The 22348-nt window shown below is 40.7% G+C and overlaps 1 protein-coding gene across 1 annotated transcript in view; it reads right to left on the bottom strand.

Moving 5' to 3' along the window:
• The window catches only part of MKI67 (marker of proliferation Ki-67), a 30531-nt gene extending 8409 nt beyond the window's left edge, over positions 1-22122 (bottom strand). Inside the window, exons 1-12 of the mRNA XM_008582353.1 lie at positions 22031-22122; positions 16431-16509; positions 16220-16335; positions 13280-13346; positions 11004-11049; positions 9433-10518; positions 7350-7525; positions 6052-6370; positions 5843-5961; positions 5561-5732; positions 3277-3432; positions 6-2422 (exon numbers count right to left, since the gene is read on the bottom strand). Coding sequence (XP_008580575.1) covers positions 6-2422; positions 3277-3432; positions 5561-5732; positions 5843-5961; positions 6052-6370; positions 7350-7525; positions 9433-10518; positions 11004-11049; positions 13280-13346; positions 16220-16335; positions 16431-16509; positions 22031-22122 — 4845 coding nt within the window. The remainder of the gene's footprint in view (positions 1-5; positions 2423-3276; positions 3433-5560; positions 5733-5842; positions 5962-6051; positions 6371-7349; positions 7526-9432; positions 10519-11003; positions 11050-13279; positions 13347-16219; positions 16336-16430; positions 16510-22030) is intronic.
• Positions 22123-22348: the final 226 nt, after the last annotated feature.

Genomic DNA, 22348 nt, shown 5'->3' with positions numbered 1-22348 from the left:
TTAGGTTTATCATCAGTCTTGGGCTCTCTGGTGCCTTTAGGTGTTTGAAATAGATCTTGGAAGCCAGCCAGGTCTTCCAGGGGAACGGCCTTTTCCTTCGGTGTTCTTGGCTGTCTCTTATGTCCAGTTAAATTTTCTGCCAGGTCCAGGTTCTGCTTTGGGGTTCCCATAAATGCTTTGATGTAATTCTCATCATCTACCGGTATTTTTGGGTTTTGCATGGCTCTGTCTGATGCTTGCGTTAGCTTCCTGAGTGCTGGGAGCTCTTCCTCTACGTCCACCTTCCCCAGACGTGTCTTGAGCCGTCTCTTTGAGCTTTCTGGGGTTTTCACTGGTTCTGGTTGTGGAGATTTGCAGCGTATTTTAGTAGTTTTATCATCAGTCTTGGGCTCCCTGGTCCCTTTAGGTGTTTGAAATAGATCTTGGAAGCCAGCCAGGTCTTCCAGGGGAACAGCCTTTTCCTTCGGTGTTCTTGGCTGTCTCTTATGTCCAGTTAAATTTTCTGCCAGGTCCAGGTTCTGCTTTGGGGTTCCCATAAATGCTTTGATGTAATTCTCATCATCTACCGGTATTTTTGGGTTTTGCATGGCTCTGTCTGATGCTTGCGTTAGCTTCCTGAGTGCTGGGAGCTCTTCCTCTACGTCCACCTTCCCCAGACGTGTCTTGAGCCGTCTCTTTGAGCTTGTTGGGGTTTTCACTGGCTCTGGTTGTGGAGATTTGCAGGTTGTTTTGCTGGTTTTGCCATCAGCCATTGGTTGCCCAGCTTGACTGGGTGTTTGAAAGAGCTCTTTGAAGCCAGCCAGGTCTTCTAGGAGAAGGGCCTTCTCCTTAGGTGTTCTTAGCTGTCTTGTACATTCAGTTAAATTTTCTTCTGGATGCAGTTTCTGCTTTGGACTTCTCATAAATGCTCTGATGCCTTTATCCTCGCCTTCTGGTGCACTGGGTGTGTGCAGAGTTCCCCTTGATGCTTGCATTAGCTTCCTCAGTGTTGAGAGATCTTCTTTCACATCCACCTTCCCCACACTTGTCTTGAGCCATCTCTTTGTGCTTCTTGGGGTGCCTACTGGTTCTGATTGTGGAGACCTGCAGGGCGTTTTACTGGTTTTGCCAACAGGCTTTGATTGCTCAGCTTGACCAGGTGTTTGAAAGAGCTCTTTGAAGCCAGCCAGATCTTCTAGAGGAAGGGTCTTTTGCTTAGGTGCTCTTTGACGTCTCTTGCTGGCAGTTACATTTTCTGCTGGATCCAGGTTCTGCTTTGCAGATCCCTTAAAAGCTTTGAAGCCTTTATCACCGGCTGGTGCTTTGGGTGAGCACGTGACTTTCCCTGATGTCTGCGTTAGCTTTGTCAGTGCTGAGAGCTCTTCCTCTACATCTTCTTTCCCCAGAGGTGTCTTGGGCTGTGTTTTCATGGCTATTGGGGTGTCCGCTGGTTCTGATTGTGGAGATTTGGAGGGTATTTTAGTAATTTTGTCATCAGTCATGGGGTCTTTGGTGCATCCTGATGTTTGGAATTGCTCTTTGAAGCCTAGCAGGTCTTCTAGGGGTTGGGTCTTTTCCTTAGGAGTTCTTGGCCATGTCTTCATTCCAGTTGCATAGTCTGTGGGGTTGTGTTTCTGTTTTGGAGTTTCCTCAAACACTCTGATGCCTTCACCATCCCCTACGGGTTCTGTGTGTGTGAGTGTGGTTTCTGCTGAGCGATGAGTGCGCTTCCTGACTGCTGAGAACTCTTCTGTCACATCCACTTGCCCCAGGGGTGTCCTGAGCTGTCTCTTTGTGCTTGCCGGGGTGTCAACTGGTGCTGGTTGTGGAGGTTTGCCGGGGATTTTAGAGGTTTTGTCCTCCTCGTTCATCAGTTCCTCGGTGCGATCTGGTGTTTGGAGAAGCCCTTGGCTCTCTGGCAGGTCTCTCATGGGTTCTGCATCGTGCAGCCTCTCGAGAACTGCCAGGTCTGCTGCTGGTGCACAGGTCTGCCCCCAAGTTCTTCTCGATCTCCTGGCAGGCATTCTCTTTTCAGAATTTTCTTTTGATTGGATATCTTCCTCATATGTCTCAAGAGACCTCTCACTTCCCTCGATCTCTCCCTCCGCTTTCTTTCCCTCTAGTGGCATCTTCCTGGGACTTCTGCCTGTGACGTTCTCAGCAGCGGCAGCTTTTGTTTCTTCATTGCTACTTTCTGTAGGGGGCACCTGTGTCTTTCTGAGCCCCATAGTTCTTCTTAACTTGTTTGCACTGGATACTGTCTTCAAAGGCTCTCTGTCAGCATCTGGGGTTTTCATCTCCACATCTGTCATTTTATATATGTTCCTAGGTGTTTTCACCGCATTTTCATTTTTATTTATACACTGCTGTCCTAAGGTAGGACTTGCAGAACATTTATCAGAGAGCTCTTCTGCAATCTGAATTTTGGAGAACACATTTTCTCCTGTAAAAATAAAAACATATACAATAAATATATTTTATTCACTGTCTATGCCAAGTTAGTGTTTTATCCTCATGAAATATACTATAAAAACCAATAATTCAGCTTCATAACTAGCTAAGGAAATGAGGCTACTGACTAGCCCATAAGTATTACACACTAGTCATGGCACAGTTAAAAGCTGCCATGTCATGTGTCACTGACCCAAATACAGATTTTTCCCCCTTTCAAACATTAGAAACAAACAGCTGTTTCTTGCCTTGATCTGCCAATGAAATAACATGGGTTATACTTAATATGCTTCAGTACTTAGGGTCCACATTACACAGGAAACATTGTCCTTTTTAACTACAGCAAGCATCTTCAGGGTAGCAAGCTGTTTCCTCTGATGGGAACATGGTGACCAGCAGCAAAGGAGAGAGGAAGACAGATTCACCTCTCCCACCTCACACTCACCCTGGGGCCTGCTGCCATCCAGAGCATTAGCACCAACAACTGGACAGCATATAAACTGTTATCTTCTTTTTTTGTAATTTGCGATAATTGTGACTTTGAGTAATTTATACATAAGTATGGTAAGAGACTATCGTACTTGTCTGCTATATTATCGTCTTTACTTGTAATAAAAGTGTGCATGGGCCATTTAAACTTAATAACTGAGTCTTTCTGTGTTTGTCAATGAATGCCAGTGTTACTTCAACTGCCCCCCTTTAAACAACAGGATAGAGAAGATGGAAATGGTATTTTATCAGTAACATCTGTTGTATAGAATACAATATTGATGGCAAAAAATATATATATAGTGTGTAAATTCCTATCCAAAAACATCACAGTGCTAGGAAAAAAAGGAAACCAACCTAAACTTCCTGAAGTGGGTAGCAGAGGGTTTTCTCCTGAATCAGTTGCTGGAAACTTTTCTCCAAGCAAATTCTCTGAATGTGAAAGGGTGACGGGCCTTGTGCTCAGCATCTGTGATGTTTCCTTCTCTGGAGTCTTGAACATTTCAGTGATCCCTGTCAAATGAAAATATTTGAAACACGTTGCTTACATATAAATAACACAGTCCTCCCATAGAACTAGATCGTAAGTCAACCACAGATACCTCCCTAGAATTCCTGGTACACTGGGCCTCACAGAATGCATGATTCCACCAACACTGTGCTCGTTTTTACAAAGTGAGTAAAGAGAAGATGTATTATGTTCTTTTCCTTGGTTTTCTTGGAAAGGAAGTCAGTCAAGTGTAGTTAGTTGACCCCTATGGTCTTCCGAAATAGTCCCCAGACGTGAACACTCGCCAGAGGACAGGACAAGAAGTTGGTCATGGGTGTCTTCTCCTCAGGGACTCCCCTCAGGTGTCCAGAAACTCAATAACCTCATGCTATTTTCTAAAAGTTTCAGATTCCTCAGTTCTAGACTTTATGTACAAATAACTTATCCCCACATTTTAGAAAATGACAGAGGCTGCCCGTTCTTAGTGCCATCAACTAATATTTTTTTTTACTCCCATATCATTCTTTTTAACACCAAAAAAGGAGTACTGACATAATCTCAGCCCACATTTTAGAAAATGACAGAGGCTGCCCGTTCTTAGTGCCATCAACTAATATTTTTTTTACTCCCATATCATTCTTTTTAACACCAAAAAAGGAGTACTGACATAATCTCAGAAAAAAAAGGAACAACACAGTAGTTTATATGGAAGATTGAGCTTTCTGAAGAGCACGTATAATCACACGTTCTTACTTTTCTCATTCTGGCATCAACGGATGGAAAAGCTCAGTCTGGCAGGCGTCTGTGCAATGTGCTGGGGAGCCTGTTCTGTAGGCTCCCGTCCAAACCAGTCCATCCACTTAAATCTCCTCCTTCTATAGCCTTTCAGGCCTTAAATACCCAGCATTCAAAAAAAAAAAAAAAAAAAGGGCCAGCCCCATGGCTCACACAGGAGTGTGCAGCACTGCGCTGAGGCTGTGGGTTTGAATCCTATATAGCGATGACCGGTTCGCTCACTGGCTGAGCGCGGTGTGGACGACACCCAGCCAAGGGTTGCAATCCCCTTACCGGTCACAAAAATACAAAATAAAATAACATAAAATAAAATACCCAGCTTTAGTCTTCAGCAGATTTAGGAATTTTGTAATGAAAGTTACTCATGCCAAGCAGTGAGAATTGTCTGACTCTCTAGGAAAATGTCTTCAAAGAAGAAATGCTTGGGATGGTCCACTGTCCCAGGTGCTATTTAAAATTTTATTTATCTTATTTTTGAAAATATTTTTGAGGATTTGTTTTTAACATTTTTTAACATATAAATTAGTTTATGTGTGTTTATAATTTATAAGCATACATATGTGTACCTATATCTCCATTTTCTGTTTTTGTTTTTATTTTGCTGGATTTGATCTAAATGACTCTAATTAGAATGTAACCTTGCATGAATTAACTGAGGACCACAACACTCTTCCAACTCATAATCTTCCATAATATAAAAATAAGTTTCCACCAACAGAGTTCAAAGTTCACCTCCCTCCCAAACTGTACATAGAAACCATTGGACAAATTATGCAACATAACCCTAAAATCTGCTTTCTTGCCATGATTCTGACTTGCTACAACATGAGTCAGGTCACACTTCTATTGAGAGTGGGAATCGAGTGGGAACATTGACTCAGCTATTAACAGTTAAAGGGAACTTTCTCATACAGCTTTCTTTCAAGAAAGAGTTAAGCTACCTAGAGAGAAAATGTTGAAGGAGCAAAATATTGCTCAAAAACAACTGATTCGCCTCTGAGACAACCCATGAGTACATCCGCAGTGAGAGGGGTAATCATGAGAGCAAGTCCCTTTGATCACTGGGAGGCACTTTCCAGTCTGTCCACACATAAGCTGCCCTCCAGGCAAAGATATGCACTTGTCCTTTCCATACCTACTTCATAAAGGACGTGTAATCCCCCAAACTGTCAGAGACCTGTCCTACTCCAAACTCGCTTTATCTTCCTTGAATACTATGACCTCAGGAAGTTAACCCAATTGTTTATTCTGTAATCCCACACACAACAGATAAACAAAGGCAGCAAACACCAACAAAGTCCCAAGTAGAAGAGTCGGAAAGTTTATGATTTGTAAGAGTTAAGGCTATCTTGTTACCTGAAAGATCCTCCTTAAGGTCCATTTTCTGGTTGAAAACAAAGCTGTTCAGCATTCTGTAGGGCCGAGCAGGCACGTTGACTTTCTCAGTGTGAGCCTTCCCTATTACTATAGTACAAGGAGAATTTGCATGGCCTGTGCTAAACTGATTGTGAACACTGTCCATAGGCTTCTGCAGAAAAAAACGTGTGGAGATAAAACATCAAAGCATGAGCATACCCTGAAGTCATCTTAAAGAACATCAGTATGCATGAGGAAGGGATTCACACTGGAACTCCATACCTTCGGAGTGTCAGGTCTTCTCCGTCTTTTGTTCGGCGGCTTCTGGGGGCCATGCTTTATGACTTTCGTTTGTGTTTGTTTTGCACCAAGTTTTACTACATCTGCCCATGATTTTGCAACTGTCAAAGGGAAAAGACGGTAAAACTTCTTACAACTAGGGTTAATGAGAAAACTCACCTTAATATTGAGTCTGCCAATACAATACTAACCAATCAGGTTGGCTTCAGAAGCACCACTCCTTCTTTTGGAACAAATCATCTGTAAAATGTCATGTTTGCTTCGACCGATGGAAGTTCTCTTCGAAGGCAAGTTGCCGCTCTTCCTCCCGCCTCCCCTAGGAACATCTGTCTGATGAGGTGATTTGCCCCTACTAGAGATGGGGGATGCCTTGCATGACCTTCGCCTCTGATCACTCGCAGCCGGAGTCTTCCCAGGACTGGGAGCTGGAGAGCTCGTAAACACATTTTGTGCAGTCCCTTCCAAACAGACTTCCGAAGACTCTTCTTTTCCTGTTGGTTGAGGCTGTTCCTGACAAGACAGAAATGTTCATAAGAAACCTTACCAAGGACGTGACAACTCTGCAATGACTGTTAAAAACTCACTCAATTAAGAATTTCAGCTGTTTAAATCTAGAAGCATCAGACATTTAAACCACCGTCTTTCAAGGCTAAGGTAGAAGTGAGACTGCCCCATTCATTTAAGGAAAAAGAAAGGAAATAGAAGCAACAATGTGAACTAAGGTATGACAGGTGGAAAGATGGAAGGAATGTCGTGACCAGTGAGAGAGAAGTGTGCTCCAACTCAATGCCAGCAAATACCAGCTGTGTGCGTCCCACCCCTGTGGTCTAATGGAAGGGGGGCTGCTCTCTTCCGTGAGCGGGTATGAAAAGGGAGGGGAGCCCGGCACGGCTTTCCACTCCTTTTGGTACAAGAGGAAAATGAAGGCTGCCAAGTCCCATTATGAAGGGGAGCTATGGGGCCACATCTTTCCACATACCTAATACCAAGGGAGGACAAGACAGCCTAAGAATTAAAACGTGTTTAAAAGTTCTGAAAAGCTGACTGTGTAAAAGATAGATGTTTTATCATCAAGGATTTCCCTTTCCACCAGCGAAATGTTTTAACTATATAGCTTTATAATTCTAAAAGAAAGGAGAGCAATGCTTGTGGTTATGAATGGTGATACGTCCTGAATCTTTCAGCTGTAACCCAGGGTGATTATGAGGGTAAGCGTGGGCATTGGGGGCTTCAGCACTAAACGGAAAGGACTGAGGACCTCCCTGACTCCCCTCCCCACCACACTGGCCCCAGAACAGCCAGTTAAGGAACTCAGATGCTCATTCTCCAGCACCCAAATAAATGAGCTTTCACTCAGTTTTTTGTTTTGCTTATTTGTTAGAAAAATAAGAGTTTAAATTGTAATTCTACTAGTGTCAGGATTTTGGAAGGAATATGTACCGTGTGTGAGCCATTAGACGTGAATGGTAATTCTAATTGTTAAACTTACCTTGATAATTTTCTTCAGGACAGTTGGAGTGTGAGCTACCAGAGACTGCCGTTTGCTCGGAGTTTCTCCTCTTTTGAGAGGTGTATTAGGAGGCAAGTTTTCATCAAATAACTCAGGTCTCAGATGACCACCAAAGGACACACGCCTTCTTGTCAAAGACATCCCCTCACACTTATCTAAAGTAATGAAGACAAACGTAGAAAGATCAATGAAAAAACATACCAAGGCTTAAGATTTATTTCCAATTAGTGTTAAAGACTAACCCATTAGAAATTTATTAGAATTTGACATCCACAGCACACTTTGATTCTCTTGTAATACTGATAAAGCTAAAGCTACGTCAAGAATTCTTGAAAGCTCTCAGGAGAAACCACTAAGACATGTAGTTCCAATTTTGAGAGTACAGAGGTTTTCTTTAATACTGAAAAATTACACGTGGACATAGCTCAAAAAGTGACTAGTCTGCAGTAATAGCTTTCACTTTGGAGCGAGGATGGAGGGTGGGGGATGATGGAGATGGAACTTTAGCAGTAGCCAGAGAGAACTTTCTAAAAAGACATGTGCTTGGGCCTCACCCAGACCTACCAGAGCGTAGAATGTGTGCGCTGTGGAAAACTTCTCCAGGTGACTCTGATAGTCAGTCCATGAGCCCCACCGCCCACTGCGCATCGTCCTGAACCACTAGTTAGAGTAAATCCCTTGTCTAAGTGATGCTTCCTCTTCACAAGACTCAATGGAACAATGTGACTGACGGTTACAGGTCTAATTTTACAGATATCCATACACCCCCACCACTGTGAGCCATCTGCAGAAACAAAGCCGTGATATTAAGATTACTGCATCAGAATGCCTAGAGACCTTGTATTTCTTTTTTTTTTTTTGTCTTTTTCCGTGTCCGGCAACGGATCGCAACCCTCAGTGTCACCCCCGTACCGGACCGGGACCGGCAACGGGATCGCAACCCTTGGGGCTGCTCCCGCGCCTCGCTCAGCCAGTGAGTGGGAACCGGTCTGTATGTGGGATCCGAACCCTCGTCGGGAACGCCGCCGCGCTTCCCAAGTGGCGCACTATAGCAGTGCGCCACCGGGCCGGCCCTAGAGACCTTGTATTTCTTTTTTTTTTTTTGTCTTTTTCCGTGTCCGGCAACGGATCGCAACCCTCAGTGTCACCCCCGTACCGGACCGGGACCGGCAACGGGATCGCAACCCTTGGGGCTGCTCCCGCGCCTCGCTCAGCCAGTGAGTGGGAACCGGTCTGTATGTGGGATCCGAACCCTCGTCGGGAACGCCGCCGCGCTTCCCAAGTGGCGCACTATAGCAGTGCGCCACCGGGCCGGCCCTAGAGACCTTGTATTTCTATAAGCCAGTCCTGAAAAGTGTAGGAGATGCCAAGGAGCTACCACACCTACCATAATGGTCATATCTCTGCCACTTATTTTGTGGCCATGTGTTGTCAGTTTCCAATTTGCCACATGGAAATAAAAAGAAAATCCACTTGTGGGCACTCCTATTTCACTGAGGGTCAAAGGTGTTAATATCTATTAAGCATGTAGAACTCCGCCTGGCATATATGTAAACCTATGATATAGTCCAGTGTTTAGAACAAACTGCTTATAGGAGACTCTGAGAACAGTATAAACACCTGAGAGCTACCACTATGTTCAATGATTTCCAAGGGATTTCCAGTGATTTACTCCAAGTGACTGAACTTATATGATACAGCTGTTGTAGTTCAGAATTAAAACCATGTGGAAAGCAGTTATGATTATTCTATCTCTAGATGGAAAAGGAGAATTAAATATGTTTTTGGACCACTCTGTCTCCTTAGATAGGCCCTGCTGTGTGTTTCCCTAGCAACCTGTACCTCCTCTATTACTCCTTATTGTAATCATCCAGGACTTCATTATGACTCTATCAGCTAAGACAATGAAACACGTCTGTCTTATCATTTTACCCTAAGTGCTTAGTAGATTCTCTACCACAAAGGCAACGTTATAAATTAGTGAGACCTTCATTTAACCAATTTCTACATATAAGGAAGGTGTTAATATTTTAGGGGAAAAAATATAGTTAAATAAACTTACTAATGGGATCATCAAAGTTGCTGACATCAACTGAACTAAGACCAGGTACCCCAGAGCAAAACTGTCCAGCTGGTGTGCCCAATTTCTCAGGCTCATTGAGGGAATCCTTTTGAATCTTTCTTTCAGCTTGAACAAGCGACAGAGTCAGAAACCGCTGATTTTGAGGTTCTGTTTCTGCAGGTAGAACTTCCACATTTGCAGGCATACTCCCTTTGTTTTTGGAAGAAAGATTTCCTGATTTATTGCCAGAGTTGGCAGCACCTTCAACTTTAGTTGGTGTTTGGGTTCTATATAAAAGCTTCCTAGGAGTAATTCTTTTATCATTTGCCTTGAAGCTTTCACTTTTATCCAGAATTACAGGTTCTCTTCCAGCAGTAATATATAGGTCTTCATTCTTGTGTTTTTGTGACAAACTTTGTTGTTTGGAATACCGTACTGGAGTCTTCATTTTGGGTGTCTCAGAGAGAGGAATGGTGGAACTCACAGACTCATTAAAAGTGTGAGCAGGCTCCATATCAGTGCCGTTTCCCTCAGTCCGGCTAGTTTCTTGCTCAGGAGAAGCAAGGTCTACTTTAATGGGGGTGCTTTTACCAGACTTCCGTCTTGATTTACGTGAGACCAATAGTTGGGTCTCCCTCTGTAAATCATCAGTGCTTTCTTTTTCTATTGTACACTCAGTTTGTGATCCTGATTTTCTATGATACTGTACATTTTCTTTTTGTGATTTTACATCCAACTCTTCTTTCATTGACTGATAAAGCTTCCTAAAGGGAGATTCACTTTTTTTGCTATCGTTAAGACTCTGTGTAGAGGGAAAAGACTTCAATTCTCCAAGACAGGTCACTGATGTTGTTACCCTGAAACGTTCTTCAAAAACCCCAGAAGTGGGATCTCTTGCCTTTCTGCCATTATGTGCAGGATATTCTGAGGAATGAACGATACTAGGTATTTCCTGGGCTACGGTGTCTTTTGAGCCAGGCGAGGCAGTACTGTCTCCTTTGACCTTCTTGACATGTACCAGAGGGCTTCCTGAAACATTTCCTTCAGTGAGTTTTGAATGGGTATTGGAATCTTGATCTTTCCCATCTTGGCAATGAATTATGAAATAAGAAAAAGAAATTCAGCATTTTCTCAAAGATTAACATTTGTGGAATGCAAAATGTTAATTGTTTCAAATTGTCTTATAACTTAGCTTTTCACTTAATCTACAAATTACTTAGTGCCTAAAATTTGTAAGTCTTATGATACTAAAGGACGATCCAAATAAATAAGTCACATTAGCCTCCAATAACCAGTATCAGATATCATAGCTATCAAACTACTCAGAATTAAGTTGACAAGTGAACAAGCAATTTATTTATACTTGGATTCTGCTAAATATGGTACCCCACCAATCACTAGGGAAAAGCAACTCAGGTATCTGCCTATGTTTGACATGTTAATGTACCACACAAAATCTTAGACTGACAAGCCTGCACACCTCACGCTTGCATTCTTTTTGACCCTTCCTTGCCATTATGCTATACAAAGATCTGACTTGTAGGATCCCGGAAAATCAAATCACTACTAACCAGGGGCAGAAGAGAAGCTAGATCTTGAGACACGACGTGATGGTTTCTGTAAAGAGGGAAAACAAAACCAGTGATTTAAATGCCTTCCTAAATATTGACAATCATAACAATGAAAATAGTGTTCTTATTATCTTCTGTATAAAAACTGCTTCTATGTAACTTTTAGAGACTTTGTTTGAGAATGGGCCCAAATCATGATACAAGCACTTCTTAGCTGATTTAAAAACACATAGTAAGTGATACAATAGGAAACAAGCCCCAGGTTTAAAATTGCTTAAATCAAACCTTAGTGGGTTTGTATAACTTCCTTAAAGTTATTTCCCACATTGTACGGAAGAAGAACCAAAGCAAAAATTAAATATCACCTTCACTGAAGGTCTGTTCGCCCACCGTGGGCACAGATTTATTGCCTTTATAATCAGTTTTACAATCAGTGGGCCATAGGACCTGTCATTGAAGGCTCCACTTTGCATGTGTGCCCCCTCAGCTGACGGATACTTAGGGTACATCTGAGAGCCTAGAAGTTAAGTCACAAGCAAAAACAGTGCCTCTGTAGGCACTGCAACCTCAGCCTGCAAATCAGACGCAGCCCTCCTACTGGGCTCCCCACAGACAGAGCCTGCATGTTCTTCTTACAGAATTTTTTTCCAGAGGTTGGGGGGCAGGTGCGGAAGAACTAGAGAATAACACATATGTAAGACATAAAGGCCTGCTGTTCCAAAGGAGGAAAAGCATATCTGGATTATTAAGAAAAAAATCCAAAAAATATTACCAAGAGCAAAGAATTTAACTTCTTAATCAATTTCAAGTTTCTTGTTATCTGACACATTGCTTCTAAAACTATCTGTGTGAAGGATGAGTTTTTATTTCCAATCTGAAGTAGACCAAGAATCTTATGACTAAACAATAAAAATGAACTACTAATAAAATGTAAAATATGTATAATGTATAATCCCATATTTTTTGTATGATTATACTCAAGTCATAAGATTTTTCTGCCAAATTGCTGTAACAATTTTCTATATACTTGATTTCAATCCTTATTTTATCACAGACTAGGAACAAAACAAACAGTTGATAAACTGTTGAGTGTCACGTGTCTAAGCCATAGTTCAATGAGCTTTTTGGCTTATTTCTTTACACCTACTAACAAGTTGGGTAGTGGCTGGTGTGGCATACCTCAAAAACTAGCTTTTCACCACCAGAGCTGAGAAGCAGCAGGATCAACATGAGGGTCACCCTCTAGGGAAGAAGTAATACTTAACATGGCAGGGACCCTGACATTCAAGCGCCTGTTCCTAATTTCAGGTGCACCTAGGATTAGTCTCCTAAGCCAAGGAATTCCAACCAGATCGCATGAGACTAGCTGGAGTAGTATCCTAAAAAGTAGTAAACATAGAAATTCTCAGGACTTATCTTAACCCTACTAAATCCCATTAAATCTCTAAGCATGTACCCAGAATTGTGTTTTAATGTGCTATACCACTGGAATATCTGTTCTACGCTAATATACTCAAGTAATAGGATTCTCTCACATGGCAAAGTACAGTACTCTCTTCCATCTGTCCTTTACAATTGGTAACCATCTTTGGCACTCACATAATTCATAATGTGGTTCTTTCAGACACACAAAGATGAGTACAATGACTTGGAGGGGAAAAATGACTTAAACTGGGTATAATTCAGCAGTATACTTGAGTCACTTATATGTGAGAACCTATTACCTTTGAGAGCAAAATTGGGTTTCCCCCAGTTCATGCCCATGGAAGTTACCTGATGGCTTGAAGGTCAACCAGCAAGCCTGGTGGCACCTTTTTATCACATTGTGCTCAACTACAAAGCCATACTTTCACTTTACATTTTCATAATGTGGTTATTTCAGACACATAAAGATAGATGAGTACAATGACTTGGAGGAAAAATGAACCACCTGATAATATAGTCCCCAAATGTTATTTCTATGTGTTGGGGTTGCCCTAATTGCAGGTCTACAAGAAGATAAGATCATAACATACACTAGTGGCCTTTTTGGCCAAAAGCATAAGAACAACTTAGTGCTCTCATTCTGAATAGCAAAGAGAAAATATAGTTTTAGATTATTTTAATAATCTAAGTTCAACATGCTATAATAGCTTAATTTCATTTTCCTACTATAATTACTAAGCAATCCTCCCTTACCATTGATTTAAAGTAAGAAATCATTCATCAAAGTGCATATAAATGATTTCAAATCATCAAAAAAGAATCAGAGCCCGAAGTTGGATATTTACCGTCACCTGTTCATGCTTTTGTCCTGGAAATTCCGTTGACACGCTTTCATTCGAACGACTTTCCTTTTCATACCTGCGGTGCGTAGAATGACAGACACAGATCCAAATCAAAGATTTGTACCCTATGGCTAAAGTCTCCATATCTGATTAATGTCTAAGGATCAAGGAACAAATTTCAAGCTCTGTTAAGATATACCTTTCTCATAAAAATAAATTGAGTTAGAAAAGTATTTATAGTAAAAACTTAGGTAAGTTGACTTAGATAAGTAGTAGACATAGAGTAACTTTTGATCGCTGGCTAGCCTGGGTATAATTCAGCAGTATACCTGAGTCACTCCTGTGTGAGAACCTATTACCTTTGAGAGCAAAACTTTAGGGCTGTTGTAACAAAATACCACAGTTCATGCCCATGGAAGTTATCTGATGTCTTGAAAGTCAACCAACAAGCCTGGTGGCACCTGACTTTTTATCACACTGTGAAGTCACATACTTTAGGTTAACTGCAAAGCCATACTTTCACTTTAGGACACTATGATCTCTTCAGTTTCCCACAAAATCTGTGTCTGAACAAGACAGGCACATTGTAGAAAGCTACATTTAACAAGATTCATAATCGTTCTAAGAGAACTCAGGGGTCAATTCATAGAAGCAACTTTTTGTTTTGAATAATGAAAATTGGGAACCTACTCAAAATGGCCCAATTTGAATTTAGATGCCACCTCAGTAAAATCTCAAGCAGTCAGGCACCTGGAACTGCTTCTCATGGTAGCAGAGTTCTGAATCAAGTCCATCTTTCTAAGATCCATTCCCAATCCTGTTGGAGGTCTGTAAACATCTCAATCAATCTCAACGTGAACAGTATCTCCTTTGGGGAAAACAGTTCTAGTCTTGGTTCCATGTCAAAGACTTCCTACATAGAAGTCTATATTAAATAAAAATAGCCTTTACAAATAAAGGCAAACTCACAAGAAGCATGGTAAAAAACAATGACCAGGGAATTTAAGTGGTGTATCAGAAAATACTTATTTAATACAAATGAAAGCAGTAATGGAGGCAGAGATCCATTTAGCAGAATGGATTTTTTAAATGATCCAATTATATGCTGTCTACAAGTAGCACAATTTTGATTTAAAGACACAAATGGTTTGAAAGTAAAAGCATGGGAAAAGATACATCATGCAAACAGCAACCAGTGGAGGACTGGAGTGCCTACACTAACATGAGACAAAACGGACCTTAAGACAAAAATTGTTCATAGAGACAGAGGACATTTTATGGTAATAAGAAGGTCAAATAATAAAAGGGTCAATCCGTCAGGAGGACATCCCAATTAAAAACAAAAATTCACCTGACAGCAGGTTCCAAGGGAAAACCTAAACCATAAGGACCACAAACTGTTGAAATCAAGGTGGTGGAAGAAGTTACACTAGGTAAGCATTAATCAGAAGGAAATTACAGTAGATATATTTATCATCTAAAGGAAACACTAAGGCAAGAAGTATTAGTAAAGGTAGAGGATGTTTCTAAATGATTAAGAATTGTATGCACTAGGAGGATGTAATTCTAAATTTGAATGCCATTGGAGAGTCTTAAAATGACTACAGCAAAAACTAATAGAGTTTTAAAAAAGAAAAATAAATAAATCCTCGGTGGAGGATTTCAACCTATCTCTTAAAGTGACAAATAAGCAGGGGGAAGACTACTAAGAATATAAAAGATTTGAATCTCACATCCATATAGAGAGAGATCACTGCATCCAAGGGCGGGAGACACACATTACTTTCAAATACACAGGACGGATTAGTAAAAAATTAATCATATTTAATAAGGCACACATCAACACATTTCAAAAACTGGAAATTACTCAAATGCCCTTCCAGAACAAGCAAACTGTGTATAAATATGTTTATTTTTGTGTATTTTGTGTATGTTTTTCTCAACGAAATGCTTATGCAGTAAGAATAAACACACTACACAGACACGCAGCATGCTGTGACTCTCACACGTGTGCCACGAAGACAGACAAACCTGTAGTATTCAAAGATCCATGCTCACGAAGTAAAACTCCAAAGAATTTTATGATATCACAAAAGCCAAAATGGTGATTTACTTAGTGAGAAATAGAAGCAGTGAGTAAAGGACAGCATGAAAGAAGCTTCTGGAAATGTTCCCTACAACTTCGGCAGTGTATTAGTTTACTAGGGTTATCATAACAAAATACCGCAGACTGGATATCTTAAACAACAGAAACTCACTTCTCACGCTTCTGGAGGCTGTGTCTGCAGGGCTGGTTTCTTCGGCCTCTCTCCTTGGCTTACGGACGGCTGCCCCCTTCCTGCCTCTTCACATGGTCTTTTCTCTGTGCACCTGCTTCCCTGTGTCTCTCTCTGTGTCCTAGTCTCCTCTTGTTATAATGACATCAGTCATTGAATTTGGGCCCATCATAATAATGGCCTCAGTTTAATTTAGATCCCTCTTTATAGGCCCTGTCTCCAAGTACGGTCACATTCTAAGGTACTGGGGGTTAAGACTTCAAAATATGAATTTGGGGAGTGCACAATTCAGTCCCTGACAGGTAGTAATCACAAGGGTGTTCACATCATGATAAACTGACTTGTATATTCTGTTTTGTACCTTTCTCTATGAGTGTATTCTGCTTTAAAATAAAAAAGAAACTAAAAACCTCATGAGGTTTCACAACATTCACAAAATAACAAACTCCTTTAGGACTAGGTCACCCTTCTGCTACACAATTATCTGCACTCAAATCCTTGAATTCTATCGCAGTGAACCCCACTCGTCATTCCTTCTGGATCCATATGCTCTTAGATTAAGATTAGTGTTGAGAATGAAAATACGAAAGATTTAATATTCATCAACGCTAAAGAAGGATCCCTGTTAATTAGAATGTGCCATTTATTGTTAACCCAATTAGTTTTTACCTACCTGAAAGATCGATCAACAATAGTTATTAGATCTCCATGTTTCAGTTGCACCGGTTCTTCAATAGCAGATCCATTTACTCGGGTTGGATTTGTGGAACTTAAATTATACAATATTGCCTTCAAGCGGAAAGAAAGGAGAAAATGTGTTACTAATGAATGGATAAAAAGTGAATTAAAAAGTTTTAAAAATCAACTTCCAAAAATCCACTTACTTCCTGCTCTTTGACTTCAATTTTGCAATGTTGTTTCGACACTACAGGAAGCTGGATACGGATGTCACATTCGATACCCCTTAATATAAAAGAATTAAGATTTTATTTTTGGTTGTTCAACTTTTAAAAAATTTACCTCAATTTTTCAAAATAAAACTGAATTTGATTAGTATGTTTGATCTGTAAATGTAATATCATAAAGGAATAACAAAACGAAACGTACAATGTAAATGATCTTTGTAGTTATCCCAGGGATGCAAGTATGTTTCAACATACACAAACCAATAAACATGATATATGCTCATTATCAATAGATGTAGAAAAAGCTTTTGATGTAATTCAACATTCCTTCAAGATAAAAGCTCTCAACAAATTAGGTAGAGAAGGAATGTACCTTTAAGAACCTGGACAACTTGAGAATGCTCACTTTCACCACTCTCATTCAACATAGCATTTGAAGTCCTAGCCAGAGCAATCAGGCAAGAGAAAGAAATAAAGGGCATCCGACTGGACATGAGGAGGTTAAACTGACCCTGTTTGTAGACGACATGATCTCACATAGAGAAGACTGTAAATACTCTACCACATAAATCTTAGAACTGATAAACTCAGTAAAGTTGCAGGATAAAAAAATCAACACACAAAAATCAGTAGCATTTCTATATACCAATAATAAATGATCTGAAAAAGAAATCCAGAAATCAATTCTATTTTCAATAGCTACTAAAAAATAAAATACCAAGTAATAAATTTAACCAAGGAGGTGAATAATTTCTACAAGGAAAACTACAAAACTCTGATGAAAGAAATTGAAGAGGACACAACCCATCTTCATAGGTTGCAAGACTGTTGTTAAAATAACCATACTAGGGCCGGCCCGGTGGCGCACTGCTACAGTGCGCTGCTTGGGAGCGCGGCGGCGTTCCCGCTGAGGGTTCGGATCCCACATAAAGACCGGTTCCCGCTCACTGGCTGAGCGAGGTGCGGGTGCGACACCGAGAGTTGCGATCCCGTTGCCGGTCCCGGTCCGGTACGGGCGCGACACTGAGGGTTGCGATCCGTTGCCGGACACGAAAAAAGACAAAAAAAGGAAAAAAAAAACAAAACAAAACCATACTACCCAAGACTATCTACAGATTCATGTAATCCCTATCAAAATACCAATGACATTCTTCACAGAAATAGAAGAAAAATCCTAAAATTCATACAGACCCACAGAAGACCCCGAATAGCCAAAGCAATCCTGAGGAAAAAGAACAATGCTGGAAGAAAAGCATCACATTACCCGACTTCAAAGTATAATACAAAGCTATAGTAATTTAAACAGTATGGTACTGGCACAAAAACAGACACATAGACTGATGGAACAGAATAATAAACCCAGAAATATATCCACATATTTACAGCAAAATGATTTTCAACAAAGGCACCAAGAACATACATGGGGAAAGGACAGTCTATAAAAAATGGTACTGGCAAAACTGGAGATCCACATGCAGAACATTAAAATAGACCCCTATCTCTCACCATATACAAAAATCAACTCAAAATGGATTAAAGACTTAAATGCCTAAATGTAAGACCCAAAACTATGAAACTACTAGAAGAAAACATGGGAAATGCTTCAGGACATTGATCTAAGCAACCGTTTTATAAATAAGACCTCAAAAGCACAGGCAACAAATGCAAAAATAGATAAATGGCATTATATAAAATTAAAAAACTTCTGCACAGCAAAGGAACCAAAAAACAGAGTGAAGAAATAAACTGCAGAATGAGAGAACATAGTTGCAAACTATTCATCAGAAAGGGGTTAGTATCCAGAACATGTAAGGAATTTAACAGCAAGAAAAAAATAAAAATAAAAAAATTCCATTTAAAAAATGAGCAAATGATCTGAATAGACATTTCTCAAAAGACAAACAAATAGCCAACAAGTGTATTTAACAAAAGCTTGACATCACTAATCATCAGAGAAATGCAAATCAAAACCACAATGATCATCTCACCCCAGTTAAAATGAATATTATCAAAAATACAAAAAATAACAAAAGCTGCCCATGATGTGGAAAAAGGGAAATTTTTTTTTTTTTTTATTGTAACACAGTCGATTGTACATTTCTGTGGGGTAGAGTTGAATATCGTTACCTGTGTATCTGTGTGCAATATGTGATGCTTAAATCAGGATAATTGGTATATTGAACATTACACAATGTAATCATTCTTTTTGGCCCTTTAAGAATTTCCTGGATTCTTATACATTATTGGTGGGAATATAACTTAGTATAGCCATTATGGAAAACAGTGTGGAGGTTCCTCAAACAACTAAAAACTAGAACTATCATATGATCCAGCAATTCTACTACTGGGTATATATCCAAAAGAAAGGAAATCAGTATGTCAAAGAGATACCTGCAGTCCCATGTACACTACGGCACTATTTACAATAGCCAAGATATGAAATCAACCTAAGTGTCCATCAACAGATGAATGGATAAAGAAAATATAGTATATACACACAATGGAATACTATTCAGACATAAAAGAGAGAATGAAATCCTGTCATTTGTGACAACTTAGAAAAGCCTGGAGGACATTCTGTTAAGTGAAATAGGCCAGGCACAGAAGGATAAATACAGTATGTGTTCACTCATATGCAAAAGCTAAATAAGTTGACCTCACAGAAGTAGAGAGTAGGATAGTGGCAGCTAGATGACAGGAAGGTGAAGGGTAGGGGAAGGGGGAGGTTGGGTAACAGGCACGAGATAATAGCTAGATAGGAGGAACAAGTTCTAGGGTTCTACAGCACTGTAGAGTTCTAGAACTGTTCTAGAGTTCTCACTGCAGAGTTCTAGAACTATTCTCTGCTGTTCTAGAGTTCCACAGCACTGTAGATTGACTATAGTTAACAATGATTTATTCTATATTTTCAAATAGCTAGAAGAGAGAACTTTGAATGTTCCCAACACAGAGAAATTATAATTGTTGAGATGATGGATACAACTACTCTGACTTGATCATTATGCAGTGTACACAGGTACTGAAGTATCACACTGTACCCCACAAATATGTACAATTATGTGTCAATTACATTTTTTTAATTAAAAAAAATGGGCAACATAAATGACCTTTGCATTTGCAAATGATTTTCACAAGTATTGCATAAGCAACTCCTTTAGAACTTTAAAACCTAAAGTATTTAAAAATAATTATGATGGAGGTGGTCTGAGGGCAGTGGTGTTTGAGATTGATCACAACCAATTACAGATTTCTTTGTTCCTTCCACACTCCCACTGCTTCACATGACGAGGCTTTAAAAAAAAAAAAAAAAAAAAACATAGAAAATACTAGAATAAAAATTGAATTACCTTTTATATAAACAGCTATACTTAGACAAAAAAGTATAATTATATCAGTTTTGGAAAACGACTATTTTTAACACTGTGATTTAAAAAAAAGTTTAAATATGTTTCTTTGTATTGTTATGTATGTTTAAAACTTTAATCATTCCCCAAAGCAGAGTATTTTATGTACTCTGTGCCTCAGTTTCTTCATATACAGAAAAGAGATTACATTAGCTCCTACATCGTGTTGTTCAAACATAAAATGAGATGTATACGTCACTCATTTGCTGGGCCCTTAGTAAATGCTCATTATGTGTGAGCTAACTACTCTGTATTAAGTGACAGTGAAAAAAGTCTGCTGATATTAAAAATACTAATCTGCAAGGAACAAAAAACAATATCTGGATTCAAGGGGTCTTTTCCACAGAAAGCTAACATATGGCAAAACAGCAGAATAAACCTACACATAAACTAATAACCCTAAGCTCATTAGCTGGTTCCTGGAATCTGGTGTTCCTGTTCTATCCTGTAGATTAGAAAGTTGGAACAAAATATGTAATGTCCTATCTGTTCGCCAAGTAAACTTTTGGAGTCTAAGCATATCTCTTTTTTTTTTTTATTGTCCTTTTTGAGACCGGCCCCACCGTGCTCAGCCAGTGAGCGCTGTGAGCGCACCGGTCATCCCTATATAGGATCCGAACCTGCGGCAGGAGCGCTGCTGCGCTCCCAGCGCCGCACTCTCCCGAGTGCGCCACGGGCTCGGCCCACCATATCTCTTTCTTACCCATGTTGTACGACCAAACACTTATGAATTGGTTTCTAAGTTATAATATCTTGTATAAAAATACTTAGGTACTACTGTAGACTAACCAAAATGGGTGCCATTTGAGACTGAAGTGTTTATTTTTTATCTTTTGAAGAGAAAGGAAACTAGGGAAAGTGAACAGCTTCTTCTATGCCAAGAAGAGAATTTGATTTTTAGGTATCAGAACATCCCAGCAAAAGAGAGACAACCTCATTGGAAATGAAAATTTGTTTGGCAGGAGGATTACTGTCGATCAGTGTTCCTTAGCTTCAGCACTGTTGACATTTTGGACCAGACGCTTCACTGTGTGGGGCTGTTCTGTGCACTGCAGGGTGCTCAGCAGCACCCCTGCCCTCTGCTCAGTCATCACAGCAGCAAGTCCCTCCCCCATGGTGACATGGAAAAAAGTCTCCAGACCTTGCCAAGTGTCACCTTGTAAAATGGGCCTCTTGTGAGAACCACTGCCATCTACTGATTGCAAGTCCCCATCTCCGGCCCATATTTCTACTGCACACTTACCAGAGTGTATTACACTGGTCACCTCTTACATGCCAGTCACCATTCCTGGCCCTGAGTACCTAACTATTAACAAGATAGTCCTTGCCTTTGGAGAGTTTAGCCTAGGAGGAGAGGCAAACCAACAACTCATAATGCAATTGCGGTGCTAGGAAAGACAAGCTTGCATTAAAGCCTTGTTTTTAGGTAACATTTAAATACATACCCAAAAGAGGGAAAGGAATCACTCAAGTACCAGGGTGGGCAGAAAATTACAGTCATAAAGTTCCAAGTGTGTAAAGCACCAAGGTGAGCAAGAGCTTGGAATGCCTTAGGTGGGTTGACCTTGGTAGGTGACAGGGCTGGGAGAATGGGGTGAGGCCAGCATGGGGGTCAGGAGCCAGGCCACAAAGGGAGACGCGTTGGAGCATGAAAGGGGGCGCTGTTAGTAACTGTGCCTCTTACCCTGACACGGGGTAATTACCACAACAGGAAGGCAACAGTTCTCAAGGAAGAATAGTTCTCAAAACACAAGCAAGAGGGATTTTTTGCCCATTTTCTTTTTTCCAAAAAGAGCCAAGAGCCAAGGACTGCACCTCCTTCCTTCATTCTCATAGCGTCCAGCAGAGTAGCCAGGGAAAGCCCAGTGGGGAGGGACTCCGGGGCACACCGTGTCCTCTAAAGACTGCCTGAAGCGAATTAGGCTCCAGAATCGCAAGATTTCTATCAAGTCAATTTAAAAACTTTTGCTTGTTTTTAAAAAAACCACTTATCTATATGAACATTTCAAACTTTTCCTTAGTAATAAACAATTACGTCAAGGTGAAAATGTATAGGGAAGTTACCAGGGAAACCGGAGGGCAGGAACTAATCCTAGAGCATGTTTACGGACTTTACACCGGGATTCGCGCATTCCCGTATTTCTAAGCTGAAACGTGGGCGCGCGCGGGGCTCACCTTCCAAACAAGCAGGTTCTCAGGCTCAGTGGGAAGTGGGGGCCGTCGACCCCGCTCCTCTTGATGGTCACCAGGTGTCCCGTCGGTCCCATTTTCTACACAAGACGTTGAGTATAACCCGTCTAGGGAGGACAGGACTCAGAACGTTTGCATAAGCAAACCTACAAGCGACTCTTCCACTGCAAAACAGGTGGGACACTCTGAAAGCGGAGGACCTAAGAAGTGACGTGTCCAGGGACCAAACAGGGTCGCCTGTCCAGCTCCCCAATCCCGCCGCCCCGGCCCACTCCTTAACTGACCCGTGGGACCTGCAGCCAC

This window comes from Galeopterus variegatus, unplaced genomic scaffold (genome assembly GCF_000696425.1).
Source record: "Galeopterus variegatus unplaced genomic scaffold, G_variegatus-3.0.2 Scaffold2582, whole genome shotgun sequence".
Lineage (NCBI taxonomy): Eukaryota > Metazoa > Chordata > Mammalia > Dermoptera > Cynocephalidae > Galeopterus > Galeopterus variegatus.
This window is presented reverse-complemented; position numbering and strand designations above follow the sequence as displayed.